At 39.8% G+C, this 16402-nt stretch overlaps 1 protein-coding gene across 1 annotated transcript in view; it reads left to right on the top strand.

Moving 5' to 3' along the window:
• SLC26A7 (solute carrier family 26 member 7) overlaps nt 1-16402 on the top strand; it is a 147805-nt gene that overhangs the window by 17806 nt on the left and 113597 nt on the right. Inside the window, exon 3 of the mRNA XM_038391099.2 lies at nt 3537-3832. Coding sequence (XP_038247027.1) covers nt 3640-3832 — 193 coding nt within the window. The 5' untranslated portion in view covers nt 3537-3639. The remainder of the gene's footprint in view (nt 1-3536; nt 3833-16402) is intronic.

Genomic DNA, 16402 nt, shown 5'->3' with positions numbered 1-16402 from the left:
TGGTCAAGGAGCAGGGGGCATTGGATGGTTCTGGGGTTGGGGCGGTCAGGGGATGGGGAATGGTGGTGTTGGATAGGGTGTGAGAGTCCCGGGGGGCCTGTCAGGGGGTGGGTGTGTGGATAGGGGTTGGGGCAGTCAGGGAATAGGGAACAGGGTGGTTGGGGGGCATGGGGTCCTGGGGGTGATTAGGGACGGGGGGGTCTCTGGAAGGGGCATCAGGGGACAAGGAGCAGGGGGTCTTAGACAGGGGGTGGGGTCTTGGGAGGGGTGGTTAGGGGCGGGGGTGTCTCTGGAGCGGGTAGTCAGGGGACAAGGAGTGGGGGGGTTGGATGGATCAGGGGTTCTGAGGGGTCAGTCGGGGCGGGAAGTGACTATTAATAAGGGAAATGCTCGAGGCCAAATCAAGTTCGATATTATGCAGTTTCACCTATATCGTGGTAAGATTTTTTGGCTCCCGAGGACCGCGTTATATCGGGGTAGAGGTGTACATATATATATACACGCACACATATAGACAAACACCATTCCATGTTATTGATGATGGACAAAAGTTTGTTATTTGGTTAATGATACAAAAGATCAGATACATATCCAAACTAGCCAAATCTAATGGCTCTGCAAACATGAGACTGGAAAATCTCAAAAACTGGGTTTCTCAAAATGTTTCAGCACTTTGGTGTCAAAGGGTTAAGGAGTGGGAAGTGTGATCTTGATTTGAATTGGTTCTTCCACTCTCCAGAGCTTGTATGAGTGCTTCAAAATATCCGTGGGCACTGTTGAGTTACAACTATTTCTACATTTAGATTTTCATTCATATTTCTATGTGTATGAATAGATATATCTCTCTCACACACAGACACACAAATACTAGGGATTTTTTGCTTGTAAATGTTACAATTACATATGCTGAATCTTACATCAAAATTAAAGAACAATTGGGTGCCTCTAGCTGTGGATAGGAGGATTTCTACCTGCTTTTTACCATGTGAAAATAAGGAAAGGACTAGGTTGTGAATCTCTGACCTGACCTTTTAGATGAGTTAGTGAATGTAAAGACCTCAGTCCCAGAAGTCTTTGTATGGTATGAACAGGAAGCACAAAGTGGTTGTGCTCCAGTGCAACTGTGAGTAGATGCCATATGTGGGTGTAAGAACGGTTAATCGGTAAATGTCCACTGCACTGAGCAGAAATAACACTCATTTCTCATTGCACGATTATTCCCTTCCTCAGAAAGTATATAAAATAAAAAAGGGGCAGGGCAGAGAATGGGCATGTCTAGATTACCTTTAACATTGATTTTTCCATATGAATGAGGAATTAATTAAACACTCTCCTCCCTGATCTCACCCTTTCTCCTGGCAATAACTTTGAGGCTGTCCAGCTCAAGCTTGAGGCTCATTAGTGTAGGGTTGTGATTCCTTTCTTTCCTTTGTGCTCATTACTTTTTCCCTCCTGCTTTTAAATGTAAAGTACTCATGTGGAGTGTTGTCAGATGAAGTCCAAAGTTTGACAACCTTTTTTTTTTTTTTTTAAGTTTTGTGTGAAGAATCAACTGTTGTTTGAGCTTTTATATATGTATAATTTTACAGCTGGCCCTTGGATCTCCTAGGCTGACACAGCATTGCTGTAATATTTTGGTCATGGTACATATCGACACTGTGATTGAAAGACTATCATATAACAAAAAATCCAATTAGATTGCAGTTCAAATAAAAACATCATATACTACAAAATCTGAATTGTTATAGAATCTGGAAGTTTAGTACAGTGCTTAAGAGTGATAAAAATTAAACACACAGATGACAGAAACAGAGTGTGGCAGTGTGGGTTAAAGAAACAACTATATTAGTTTTATTTAGAAGATGAATGAAGCCACTTTTGGACCTCAGTCGTGCAAACACTTAAGTACATGCTTAATCTTATGCATATGAATAATATCATTGACTTTGACATCAAGCTCATGCTTAAATATTTGTAAGATCGGGGCTTTGGATTCCTGTGCACAATTCAGTATTGAAAGTATTTCAAGTGTTCAAAAATCATGAGTCAAGCCCCACAATATCATGAGATTGACTTAAAAATCAGGAGATTGTACAAGATAGTAAAATCGGTGTTCTTTTTGTTTGCTTTCTGTTTAAGTCTTTAGGGATCACTTTTTAAAGATTTTCTCCATAATCACGAGGCCTAGAAACCTACTTTTGCTTTTTTAAATTAAGGCTGAAATCTTCCCATACTAATATGATTCAAGGAGCTGGCGATTTAAGAAGAACATCAAATAGTGCAAAACTCAATCAAATCACAAGAGTTGGCAACACTGCAGTTTTGTTCCCCTTATTTTGAAAGCGCTGTCTAAAAAGAAGAGGAAAATATGTGTGTGAGATCATTTGGAATGCTACAGAGACTCCAGAATGAAGATTGAAAGAGCAGGCCTCATTGGTTATACACCTTGTACTCATACTTTGCTATTTAACTATTGCTTAATATATTGTATCTCTAGTTTGCACTACCTATACATGCAGAATGTATTTTTTTCATAGGAATGCCATTGTTTCCCTGCTCCAGTGGAGCCAGTGTAACGCACAAAACATTTAAATGTCTGGACACTTCTATTGCTATCTTGCTCATCACTGTGGTATCTGTGCACCTGAAACAAGGGGTATGAATTTATTGTAAGATAAGGTATTTTATGTACTGTCTCAGTAGAAAGTGTATGTGTCAAATAAACTGCCAGGAGCAGCAATAGAAGATAACCGAATGAATAGTTGTAAAAAGAAAAGGAGTACCGGTGGCACCTTAAAAGGAGCTGTAGACACAAGTATTATTGTCACTGTGCAACTGGAACTGATGATTTGCAAATCTTCCACAGTGCAGTATGAATTTTGTTATCCTACCTATCGCTGGTTTAATCTGACCCTTCAGTTTATTTTTAAGAACTGTGTGTTTCTTTTCAGAGCTAGTTTACAGTGACCAGAAGCTTAATGCTTAACTTTCTCTCTCTGAATGATTGCTTTGATTAAGGTATCATATCGCAGCAAACGTAAGAAATGAATACTGCAAAATTTACGCAACATGTTTGGTAACTTAAATGTAGTTAGCGCTTAATGCATGGCGAATACATGCCTCTGAATGCAAGGAGAAGGGTTTTGTGTGCATTTTCCTCACAAGAGAGCATAAAGCTGTTTCTGTGTGGTTGTCAGGGAGAGGCTTGTCTGGCTGGACGCTTCCTGGTTGTATTAGCATAACCCAGCCCACACTGAACATACGCCCAGTACTACCTCATTTTACCACTGGCCTGAGGCCAAAAGCAAAAGCACTACAGTGAATATAAGGGGGGAAATTACAGAGAAGAGAATCATAAACTTACCTAAGAGTAGACAAAATTTCCAAAAAGAGAAGAAAATGTTATGTTTAATATGAATAGTCTTTCCCTTTCTGATGGCTATTTACAAGATTAAAAGCAAACATACTTATCAAGTATATTGAATACAAGAGAACAGCTGCAGAATGTAAGTGCTTCTGTTCATCTCTTTCTATAGCTTTGAAACTGAAAGCTCTCAGAAGAAGAACTGAAGACTGGCACTGAACAGGATAATTTTGCAGTGATAATTTGTTAAGAAGAAACTTTGGGGGAAATAAAGCATGGCAGAGGCAAAAAGGAGAAAGAAAAGTGTAGTGTGGAGGAAGATCCATGCTCTTCGCTGTGAAGATATCAAACTGTGGTGTGTAAGAAGGCTGCCTATTTTGAAGTGGGCACCCAGTTACAATTTGAAGGAAAACTTGATTCCTGATACAGTCTCTGGGATGATGCTGACAATTCAACAGGTACCTCAAGGTACAGTAATACATCTGATTTTCACATTTTAAATAGCGTTAGTCAGACAATTGTCACTTTTCAGTAAAGTTTTTATTTCTTGCTTCTTAGTGTTACGATGAAGCATGTGTTAAAAAAAACTAGAAAAACAGAATTGTACATTTTAATTAGATCCAATCTAATGGGATGTGTAGGAGAGAGTTTTTTACATCCCTCACTTTTCATACATCGTAAACAAACATCTTTTCTTGTTTTTGACCAAGGTCTGTGAACAGGGGATTAATGTTACTATATACCTATCACTTTGACAGTAACACAAGACATATTGCAGAGTATGAGAGAGCAATGACACAAGGATGAATGCCTGTGTTATGCAATGTATTACCAGTGTAACTGGCCATCACTTCCCACTTTCAAATCAGGAACAAACAAAGAGCTACAAAATAACTTTGTGACTTGAAATGTTGTTTTGTTTTAGAAGTAAGCATCGGTATTACACAATTACCTGTAGGAGCCTTGAGAACTGCAGTAAACAAGTCATAAAACATTGCATACGTAAAAATGGCTCACTGCCAAAGCTATTATCTGCAGACAGGATCCTGTGTTCATGGAGAGCTTGTGATTTCAGCATGTATGTTGCTCTAATGAGATGTACTGTATCACATTACCTATTGCATCTCCCTTTCCAGCACTAATATAAATTAAGAGTGGAGCTGTAGTCTATTTTGGCAGCCATAGGTAAGTAATGCCAATCTGGATTTATCTGGTGATTTTACAGGTGAAAAGTACAAACTAATGAATTATTCCAGAGAAATAAAGTCTTCTGTGTATCTAACATCATTGTGCCCGGCCTTAGGTAACACTTTATACCTGTCTCTGGTAAATGCCATGTTAGTTTCTTGCCTGCCCAAAATGGACTCTCTAGCTACTTCTCTGATGCACAGTATAGATGTTATTTCTTTACAGTGTTGCAGAATGGCTAACCTTAACTATCATTCATGCTGCTCAATTATAAGCACTTTTTTAATTGAATTATTCTGTAGCTGGAACCAACCGGTTTGTGTAAGTATTTGTGCTTTTAGGGTAATTAGGAACATCTGCATTGGCATGATTTAACTTTAAGAACCTTAATACTGTAAAAGAACAGGAGTATTTGTACCATAAGTATCTAATTTCACTGGTATAGTCTTATACAATTGTAATTAAAATGCTGCTAATAACAATATGTTAAACTCCAAAAAAATATCAAATTAGGGACAATTATACATTACTAGTAGTTTTATTCAGCATTATCTTAATTGAATCTGGTTCCCAAAAATTGAATCTGGTTCCCTAATTTACAAAGTAAAACTTTAAAAAGCTCAGGTGATGCTGGAAAAATGCTGCATTTCCAGATTATTCCATCTTGATTGTTATGTAATCTAGAAAGAATGTGATACAACTTTAAATTAATCCTGTTGCTTAAAACCAACAAACAAAAAAACCTCAAACTCCATCCTCCCCATACAAAACAAAACAACTCACAAATAAAATTTGAGAATAAATTCCTTCTTTTTTGACATCAAAGGTGTCGATTTTGCTTGAAACTATTTTGTGTGTGTGTGTGTGTGTGTGTGTGTGTGTGTGAGAGAGAGAGAGAGAGAGAGAGAGAGAGAAATATATTTTCAGACTGTTTGCACCCAGTCTTCTCATAGCATTGCATCTCTCGTCTGGCACTGGGTCTAAACATTAACATTGATCAAAGATTAGGAATAGACAGAAAAAAGAACCAATCCAGTTTGCTGTATAGCATGAAGAAGAAGAGAATACAAATCTTGTAAGCCTTATGTGCATGGGGTTCTTTTCTTATAATACAAGAACAAAGAGTTATTTGGTGAAAATGAAAGCAGCAAATTTAAAATGGTTAAAAGCAACTAAATTTATAAACAACTGATAATTGACAGATGGAACTCACTGCCACAAGATATTGAGGCTAAATTAGTGCGTGATTCAAAAAAGGATGAGCTATTTATGTGGATATTGAGATTATCCTTCAGTTATTTTAGATGGGATAAAATATTTTTAAGGGTTAGATGCCCTCAAGTTTCAGGGCATAAATCAGCCACTAACTTGACAATTGTCCACAATGGGAATTTTTGCGCCTTTCTTCTAAATCATTGGATATGGCCTTGTTCAGAGACAAGATACTAGACTAGAGGGAGGACTGTTCTTATCTGGAGTGACTGTTCCTGAGTTCCTATGTCAGAAGAAAATGTCAGGCAACATGGCCATTATCTCTTGGTTGGGGGTAGGAGAATAAGAAGAAGGGAAGTCATTGTCCTTGCATCATATATTACGGCTCAAACCACAAAGATAATGCTCAGAGTTAAGGCTATGATTTAGTCATGGGTATTTATAGTATAAGTCATGAACGGGGCATGGGCATGGACAAAAATTCATGGCCCTGTGACCTGTCCATGACTTATACTATAAATACCCCTGACTAAATCTTGAGGGGGGGGAGTGCCAGGGGAACTGCTGGGGAACTGGGGGGCTGCTGCTGGGGGGGCCCCCAGGGACGGCAACACTAGCGGCTGGGGGCTGCTGAGCAGTGGCAGCTCTGGCCGCCCAGAAACGGCGGCCCAGGGCCACCTGAGCAGAGGCAGTCTGGCTGGCCCCGGAGCTGCTCCAGCAGCAGCTGGTGCATCTGGCTGCAGGGCTGCCCAAGCGGCTGGCTGCAGTGCCGCTCCAGCAAAGGCAGGTGTGGTTGTCCCTGGGGTCATCTGAGCAGTGGGCCCCAGAGCCAGCTGCTTGGGCAGACCTGGGGTCAGCCACCATTGGCAGCTGCAGAAGTCCATGATAGACGTGGAGCCCTACTTGTAGTTATTCTTCCTACAGTATTTTGAAACCATTTGGATAGAGTTGCAATTCAATAATAATTTTTGCTATTGCTATCTGCTTTATATAAAAGTAAAAACTTAGGAGCAAGGAAAGAGAGAGAACAACAATTAACAGGTGCAGATAATGTATTGTGTGTGCTTTGATAGCGGCCATTGTAGAGACAGTAAAATGTCCATCTCCGTGCATTTAATAGAAGACCAGAAGCAAAAAGACATTCCCCCACCCCCCCGCCAAAACAAACAAACAAACCAACAACAAAAAACCCAACTGACCCTTCAATCCATAGAGCAATCATCTTTCATGTCTTCTGTATATTTGTTGCTTTTTACTTTAGGTAGGATTTTAAGAGCTACAACCTAAATTTCAAACTGTCCAGTGATTTTTGAGTGTCTCATTTTTGGGTGCCCAAATGAACCTGCTTATAGGTGACTGATATTTAGAGGGCAGGTACCCTGCGTACTTTCCAAAGATCAGGCTGCGTTAAGGTGTGTGAAGCTGGGCACTTGAAAGTGAGGCACCAGGACTCGTAGATCACTTTGGAAAACTGTAGGCTTAAAATTTTCTCATAGACCATACTGATTGCACTGTGTGTGTTTGTGTTTATATAGGGAGTTATAGGGGTGATATGCAGAACTTAGAAAGAAATTACTTAGAGAAAGTTTTTTCCACTTAATATTTGGTTTGGTTCACATTTTCGTGCTTTGTGGAAGAGGTGAGTTTTAGGAGCAACTTAAATTCAGTGGGAGATGGCTTGGCAAATTGGGATAAGGAGAATGTTCTATACATAGGGGTGGCATCAAAAAAGGCACTAATAAGGTGTTGGGACTCATATCACTGACTTTACATTGCCTGCTCACTGGCTTCCTTTGGTTGGATGGGATTCATCAAAGGCAGAGCCAGAGCATATGTTCTGGCAGTTCTGGCCCAGTGGAATAGTTCCTAAGAGACTGTTCCAGATAGTATAAGTTCATGCATCCCTGAGGTGGCTTAGAGCCACCTTTGCCTCTCTGCTGCATCTCAGCACAAGTGAGGGTGGAGTTCAAAGTATCTTAAAATTAACCCCCCAAAATCAAGCTTGTTGTGTGCCCTCACAAACAGCTGTTGAAGTGAACTCAGCAAAAGGTCACTAGAAATCCCCCTGCTCAACCCTCACTGTGACAGAGCTGCAACATTTTGCGCTAGCTGTGGCCTTTTCGTTAAGTCATAGTAGAGAACATTGCAAAGTTCTGTCTTCAGTGTCACAAGACATGGAGCATGAAATCAGTTTGTGAAAGATGTGGCTGGAGTCCCGGGATGATACTGAAGATGATTTAGATTAGTTTTGATGCTTGGTTTTTCTGAAGTCAGCTTCTGCTTGAGAAATGTACCCAGAATGTAGACCACACCAGTAGGTGAACACTACTTTTTAAAAGTTTGAAGGCCTAGAGAAAGGCCTCTCATATCCTGTATTCTTTGTCTTGCTTAGGTTCAGATTCATTCTTAGATTTTCCTGATAAAAGTGCTGTCATAAATATAAAGGGAAGGGTAAACACCTTTAAATCCTTCCTGGCCAGAGGAAAAACCCTTTCACCTGTAAAGGGTTAAGAAGCTAAGATAACTTCGCTGGCACCTGACCAAAATGACCAATGAGGAGACAAGATACTTTAAAAGCTGGAGGGGGGGAGAAACAAAGGTTCTGTCTGTCTGTGTGTTGCCTTTGCCAGGACCAGAGCAGGAATGCAGGTCAGAACTCCTGGAAAGGGTTAATAAGCAATCTAGTTAGATATGCGTTAGGTTCTGTTTTGTTTAAATGGCTGATAACATAAGTTGTGCTGAATGGAATGTATATCCCTGTTTTTGTGTTTTTTTGTAACTTAAGGTTTTGCCTAGAGGGATTCTCTATGTTTTGAATCTGATTACCCTGTAAGGTATTTACCATCCTGATTTTACAGAGGTGATTCTTTTACTTTTTCTTCAATTAAAATTCTTCTATTAAGAACCTGATTGCTTTTTCATTGTTCTTAAGATCCAAGGGTTTGGGTCTGAGTTCACCTATGCAAATTGGTGAGGATTTTTATCAAACCTTCCCCAGGAAAGGGGGTGTAGGGTTTGGGAGGATTTTGGGGGGGAAAGACGTTTCCAAGCGGGCTCTTTCCCTGTTATATATTTGTTAGACGCTTGGTGGTGGCAGCAATAAAATCCAGGGGCAAAAGGTAAAATAGTTTGTACCTTGGGGAAGTTTTAACCTAAGCTGGTAAAAATAAGCTTAGGGGGTTTTTCATGCAGGTCCCCACATCTGTACCCTAGAGTTCAGAGTGGGGAAGGAACCTAGACAAGTGTGAAAACAACAAATATCACCCTTGTTGTCAAAGGAGATTGACATATGAGTGGATGTCTAATGGTGTTATCCCATCCGTATTCTCTCTCAAAGATCTCCAACAGGCAACATATAGAACTGAAAATCATCATACTCAAGACCTATCCTTAAGGGAATATGTTATCTCTGCAAAGAATTTATCATCTAAGCTTGTTGCTTCAAGTAATGTTGGAATCGGTTCAGAATATTTCCAGTCATGCTCAACAAATCTTCCAGCCGATGAAACAAAATCCATATGATCAGCAACTTTAAATGCCACTGTTAGACCCAGTACTGCCAGCAAGGACAGGTATCCTGTGGCTATTGTGGCATACATATTGATCATTAGTGGCTGAGGAGGGCCAACTCAGCATATATAATTTCCTGAAGACAGAGAGATTTTTATCCTATAGATCAGTGCTAGCCACAGGACACACTTGCCGTTCACTACCACCTTCCCTAGTATTGTGGTCCAAACTGCCAGATCTTAATTCACCACTTGCAGAATGAGAATTTTTAAGAACATAGGCTTCACCTTCGCTTTTTTCAGAGCATGGAATCATCTCTGTCTTATTCTGCTATCTCCACTATGGTTAAAAAAAATATAATTGCTTTTAAAATAAACTGTCAGGCAAGGATCTGAATCTCAGGCTGTGGGATGAAGCCCATCACCTTAGCTCTAAGTCTGAATTGACCTGAAATTCTCTCAGAAAGCCAAGGAACTTGAGATTTCATGATCTGGAAATAGGTCCTTAATTTGGCAATGTTTCTCAAAAATCTGGTACTCAAAATCTAGACAATAGATCATACTTCTCTGCCAATGTCATATCCACTGATTGCTGACAATCCAGCCGGCTAAAACTGTCAACAAAACTAAGGAGGGATGATAGATTATTCTTTGAATGTTTATTGTAATCTATTAGTCAGCCTGTATTATCTATCCCCTTTTGTACCCCCACCCACTACACACTGCGAGCCTGTTACAGCTCTCCCCTATAAAGCCCGCCTCTTTAACTCAGGTAATGCTTGCTGTTTCTGACAGTTTGTACCCTCATGTTCATCCTTTTTACAAGATTGTGACAAATTGTATACAAAGTATATCTTGAGAGGCGGTATCATTTGAAAACTCATAATCTGTTTAACATTTTTGTACTAGTAAAACATGTGTGCCCACATTGTATGTAAAGTTATAATATTCTACTCTATGACTTTACTGAGACGTGCTCCAAGTTTTGAAAAGCAGACACAGACTAGTTCCTTAGAGACAAAAGGCAAACTGATGCCTCAGCCAGGTGTCATATGGTCAAATGGACTATCAGCTGGTTAAGCGGCCATTCTTTGGAAGGAAGAAGAGTATAAGCAAGAAATTTACATTTTGGCAATGCAACAGCTAGAGTTTCCTGTGTAAACAGACTGGCTGTCACGGGAACTGCAGCTGGAGGTGATTCTCAAAGCGGAGGAAAAGATATAAAAATGAGGAACAGAGGCCCCAAATCACCTCTCTTCGCTCATCTCTATTCATTTGAAAGACAAAGGACGTACCATTGAACTGGGCGAGTGGTCCTGGCTGAAGGAATCTAGCCAGAATTCTGTGAGCAGGTGGTGAGAAAAATCTTTTTGCTCTAAGTTCACTTAGCTTGCTAAGTTAAGTATTAGTTTGCATTTTGTCTTTTATTTTTTGTAACCAATTGTGACTTATGCTTTGTTACTTGTAATCACTTAAAATCTATCTTTCTGTAGTTATTACATTTGTTTTATTGTTTTATCTAAAGCAGTGTGTGTTTGGATTGAAGTGCTTGGAAACCTCCATTTAAGATAACAGCATTTGTGCATATCATTTTCTATTAATGAAATGTTGGATTTTCTATGAGGTTGTTTTGTCCAGAAGGAAAGAGCTTGGCGGTTCAAGAATTTCTGGGGACAAGTCTGGCACTGGGAATTTGATGGTGTCACTCTGTAATATAATTCATGAGTGGCTGGCTAGAAGCACTCATATAATTCAGTTTGGAGTGATTTTCCATGCTAGAGGTTGTTTGTGAACAAGCCAGGAGTAGTTGTTCTTACTGTGAAGCAGTGTAAAAAGCACTCCAGGTTGGAGAATTGAGGGGACACAGCTGTTCAGCAGTCCAGATTGTACCCTGGGGAATGTCACAGTGTTGAAGATTATGTAAATGGGATGCCACTTAATAAGTTAATTTTGCAGAGATAGTGAGAAATATGCTCTATGAGCAATTTTGTCCTGCACATGATGCATCAGTCATCAGCAGCACCCTAATTCCTTATCCTCTTATTAAATTCAGAAGAGAGGATCAAAGTCATGGTTCTTTCTTGACCTTCTGGTGCTACCCCTGCCACACACAAAAAAAATAATAATAAACTTGGGAAGGGTGAGACTGGACTCTCATTAATTGAAATGGCTAGTTTTTTATTTTCTACTTCTCTTGGGGATATTGGATTACCCCATTAAACATGGTGGTTGTGAGTATAGCTCCAGTATTCATAATCTCAAAACCACATAGGATAAGCAATAATTCCTAGTATGTCTAAATTCAGAAGTTTAAGATTTAGCAAATGGCTCCTAATATATATGGCTTACAACAGCATTTTGAATGAGCTCCTGCTTTTGGTAAAGGTCTGATCTAACACAGGCCTGACCTCTTCCCATTTTCATTCTGATCTTGGATTATGATATGTAGAGGGACCAAATGAGACAATAGAGTCAAATCTTGGATGACATGTAGTCATGCAGCTGAGTTCACCCCCTTCTCCCTCCCCCAAACAAATTAGATCCTGAAGATATACCTATGCATTGCAATAAAAAAAAAATCCTGTGGCACCGAATCTCACAGTACTGGTTAGTTGGCTCATGTTCTGGGGCACAACATTGCAATATAGATGTTTGGGCTTGGGCTGGAGTCTGGGCTCTGAGACCCACCCTTCTTGTTGGGTTTTAGACTGTGGGCTCCAGCCTGAGCCTGAAAGTCTACACTTCAGTTTTGAGCATCAAAACCTGAACCCCACGAGCCCAAGTCAGCTGACTCGGGTCAGCTGCAACCATGCCCTGGGTCTTTTATTGCAGTGTAGAGATACCTAAATATCTCTTAAGGTTCTGATGACCATAATCTCCTGTTGGCACCCCTTAAAACTTGAGGCACTTCTGATTGAACATGCACATGTCAGACTCCTCCTTCCTGCTGCCTACTTAATAATACTTTTCACTTTCCATCTGAGGATGTTGAAGCTCTTTACAAGCATTCGGTCTAACAGTAGAATGGCAATGTGGTAAAGTATTATCCCCACTTTATAGTTGGGAAACCTGAAACATAGAAAGGTAAAGTGACTTGCATGAGGGTACACAGGTGGTTTTGCAGCAAAACCAAGAATAGAATCTATAGTCTGCCATTCCTAAGAGTTAGCCACATGACTACCCTTCCCCGTCAATACCCTTCCCTACAATAATTGGCAAATTCAGTGATATTAGTAACTGTTAAAGAGGGAAAATTACCTCAGAAGATGAATAGAAAACCAGTGATGCTTTATCTTTGGCTTCAGACTTTGTCTTGCCAAGATCATGACATTTTGTGGGATTCATAAGAAATATCACTTGTTTTGAGTATGGGTCTGTCCACATGGTATACTGTTTATATGCATAAGCACTAGGAAGACTTGTATGGCAACATGTAGGTACAATATTTGGAGGACATTCATTTACAAATAAATCAAAATTTGGTACTAGGAGAACATTTCCTGTTATGGTGACAGCATAAGGATAGATTTTCATGTGGAATTTACATGTAGCATTATATAGTTGTTGATTTTTCTGTGACCTTCTGTGGCCATGGAAGGTTGCAGATCAGCTTCTTGTGCCCAGTTAAAGCATTCATTATACACTTGTTGACTCTTCTGTGACCTTCTGTGGGCATGGAAGGTTGCAGATCAACTGCTTGTGCTCAGTTAAAGCATTCATACCAAACTGAAAAAAGCTCCTGACACATGAGTTATCTTTCCTCTTATATGTGTGTCTGCTGAGATGAGCAAAAAATGTAACTGAAGTCTATTCCTGGTTTTTTGTTAAATTTTTTAATTAAAGTTAATTTAATCTAGAGCTGGATTTACTGCTGAACAAATGAAATCACACAAACTGACTGGAGACTCTGCAGTTAAAAAGGAGCTATACCTGGTTTCATGCATTCCTGAACTCATGCTCCAGGTTTTGGAGGCATGGTGCCAGCATTAGTTTTTTTTCAGACTGCTGATGCAGGACCCTCAGCAATGTTGTTTCAAAGGGTGATCTGTTGCCTAGGTTTTGCAGGCTCTTTCCTTAAGCATTGACATAAATGTACGCAGAATGATTCACTTGAGTTAATCAGGTAAAATCATTGTATTCCAGCATGTGAGAATGGGGTGAGGGGAAGACTTGTCTTGTAGATGCACAACTACAGTATGTGCAGATGAAGATGAATACGCTTCCTTGGAAGCAGAGTTAAAGAAGCCTCCTATAGAAGAGTGTTACAGCCCAAGTGAGTATATTCCTTATGGAAGAAAAACTCTCACTTCTTACAAAGAGTAATGATCTGAGCCCAGAGTATGAATGGTAAGACATTGATATATATCTGTCTACTACAGAGATTCACATTCATACAGATTCTCAGTGGATGCCCAGGGATGTAAAGTTCCGAGTTCTAGTGAACTAACAAAGTATTCAAAGGCTTCATGTCAGAGGTTGCTTTTGGCATTCAGGCCCCGTATTGTGGTGACATGGCAACTTTGCTTCAGTTTCCTTCCTTCTTTGATGGACTTGTTGCTGTCTAGTCAGTTTTGGCTCTTTGTTACGACCGTGGCCCTTCAGCTGAGTCATTGGTAGTCTTCTCCCCTCTCTGTGCTAAAGAGTACAGTATGTCAGGAGATGAATTGCCCTAGATAAAGGGCTTAGAGTCCCTGGCCTCTTTGAGTGTGGCTCACTTGTTCAAGGTTTAACCAAAAAAAAAAACCCCTGCTGGGTTTGAAAGGGGAACCCAGGTCCACTAACTCCTCTGGATTCCAGGCTAGGGACTCTGTATGAAGTGGTTGGTACCAATTTCTCCCATCCCCTTCCTGTTTTCCTATCTTGCTTGCTACCATGCCTCTCTTACAGGCTGTTCTTCAGAGTCTCACCCTGTGGCCCTCTTCTCCTGGAAGTCCAGCTTCCTGGATGGCTTCTCACCAATCTGCAGCTGAAGACTCCCGCTCTCAGAAGCTCTTCAGCCTTTCTGATAGTCATACCCTGCCCTTTGCCCTGCAGCCTTTTTATCTCCACAGCTGTTGTGAGGCCACCAAAGAGCCCAGCTTGAGAAGGCAGTCAATTTCCCTGTGAATGCTTTTATGGCTGTGACTGGGTGGGGTCTATATGGCCCAGGACCTCCTGCATGACTCTGACTTCTTCAACTTTGACTTTAGGTAACATTGTTAAAAATGTGCACGTCCAGAGTGCCTCACATACCAGATATGTCATTCTGAAGCATTGCTCTTCCAACAGAACATCAGGGTGTGGTGGTTCAAGTGATGTGGCTGGTTCATGGAGCAACACTGGAGGTGCATCCAAGGAATACTACCATGTTCAGCAACAGTGGAAAAATTAATAATCAAGCTGGTTGGAAAATTCCATCAAAATGAAACTGACAAAAAATTGAAATAATTTTTTCAATCTTCCCCCTTCTTCCCCCCAACCCCCTGTTTTTTGATCAGTTCCATACCAAAAACAAAGAGGGAGGTAATTTTAGATGAAATGGACCATGAGACATAAAAACTCATTGTGTTATTGCAAGAAGGACACAAATGTGAGAACACACACCAACTAGTACAGTGGAGCCTGTTTTACCTTTTTGCTGCTTTTCCTAGTGAAAAGGGCACTCCCTGAAATTCTTGTTTCACTTGATATTGTTTTTTCTAATATCAGTTACAGGGGCACTCAGATAGTTTGGTGTAAAATGTAGGAGTGGGATGGAACAGAAACTTACAAAATGTAATATGAATAGAAATGTTTTCTATTTTTTATTTCAATGAAAATCATTGTATGTTGGGATTCAAACATTTTCTTTTACTGTTTGGAACTCAAACATTAATGTAGGATTATGGTGAGACAGGAGAATAAGGAAGTGAAACTGGCTCAACATAAACTTTAAACAAATCCAGCCACCTTTCACTGTCAACAACAAGCATGGCAAAATGCAAAAGCCAAATATCAGTCATCATTGATTCTGATCAATCCATAAATTACATTTTAAATTTTTTGTTTTGAACATCTAAGGTGATATGCATTGATAAGTAAACGTTTTTTAAAAACAAATCTGATTTTTAAATGGATATTGTTCCTTTATATTTTGGTTTGGTTTCTGTTCCCTTTTATACATTTTAATCAGCTTACATTCACCATCTTAGAGATGTTTGACAAACCAATGTATTGCCACAAAGTAGGTCTTGTGACTTATTTACAATAGAAAATATTACCATTGTTGTCATAACAATCCATGGTCACATATTATAGAAGCAGAGTCAACAGTTAATTATGTCATCATCAAGACAAAAATCTACATTTTTGCTTTCAAGTCACAGGCTTGTATGCTCAGTAATATAAAGGAGCAGCTCTGCTGATGAACAAGACAAACGTTGATGGAAAAACGAAGACAAAGTAGAGAACTAGTGCAGATTCTAAATTGCTCCCCAACTTGGCCCAGATCCGCCCAAACCTAATGATCTTCCCAGGATACTGCAAAAACCATTGACTTGGTAGGGTTCATTTTGGGAAGGATGAAGGTATGATTTGTGGTTGGGAGGATTTTCTGGAGTTTTTCCATTTTTATTTGGGCCATCCATGGTAAGTTGTTACGTAAAGTTGCTCGCTGGGAGAGTTAATTCATTTGTATGTTTGTCATAATGCTGCTGGGTGGATATTGTAACTCTAAGTATTAACAGTGTGCTCAGAGCTTTTCTATGTATTATTTTTAATGTTAAATCTAAATAAATGATTTTATGGTTTCATACTATTAATTTACATTAGAATGCTAAGTCCAAAATGTAATGATGATCCTTTGTTTCCTGCCTTGCTACAAGAGGAAAGTTAAGTTAAAATCAAGAGGCTTCTATTTGGGGTGAAATTCACCTCAGTGCAGAAGAGCCACTCTAATCCCTATTCTTCTCTTCAGCTCTGTTTTAAGGGCTTAAGTACAGTTTAAGAGACGTAGAGAGGTTTGTATTTGTCCTCTGCACTGGGGTGAATTTCATCCTAATGATGAAATGTTATAGAATCATAGGGTTAGAAGGGACAGAAAGAGACATCTAGTCGAACCCCCTGCCAAGGTGCAGGATTTGTTGTGGTTAAACCAGTATCGATGGCTATC

This window comes from Dermochelys coriacea, chromosome 2, assembly GCF_009764565.3.
Source record: "Dermochelys coriacea isolate rDerCor1 chromosome 2, rDerCor1.pri.v4, whole genome shotgun sequence".
Classification (NCBI taxonomy): Eukaryota; Metazoa; Chordata; order Testudines; family Dermochelyidae; genus Dermochelys; species Dermochelys coriacea.
Note: the sequence above shows the minus strand (reverse complement) of the source record. Positions and strands in the feature narration are given on the sequence as shown.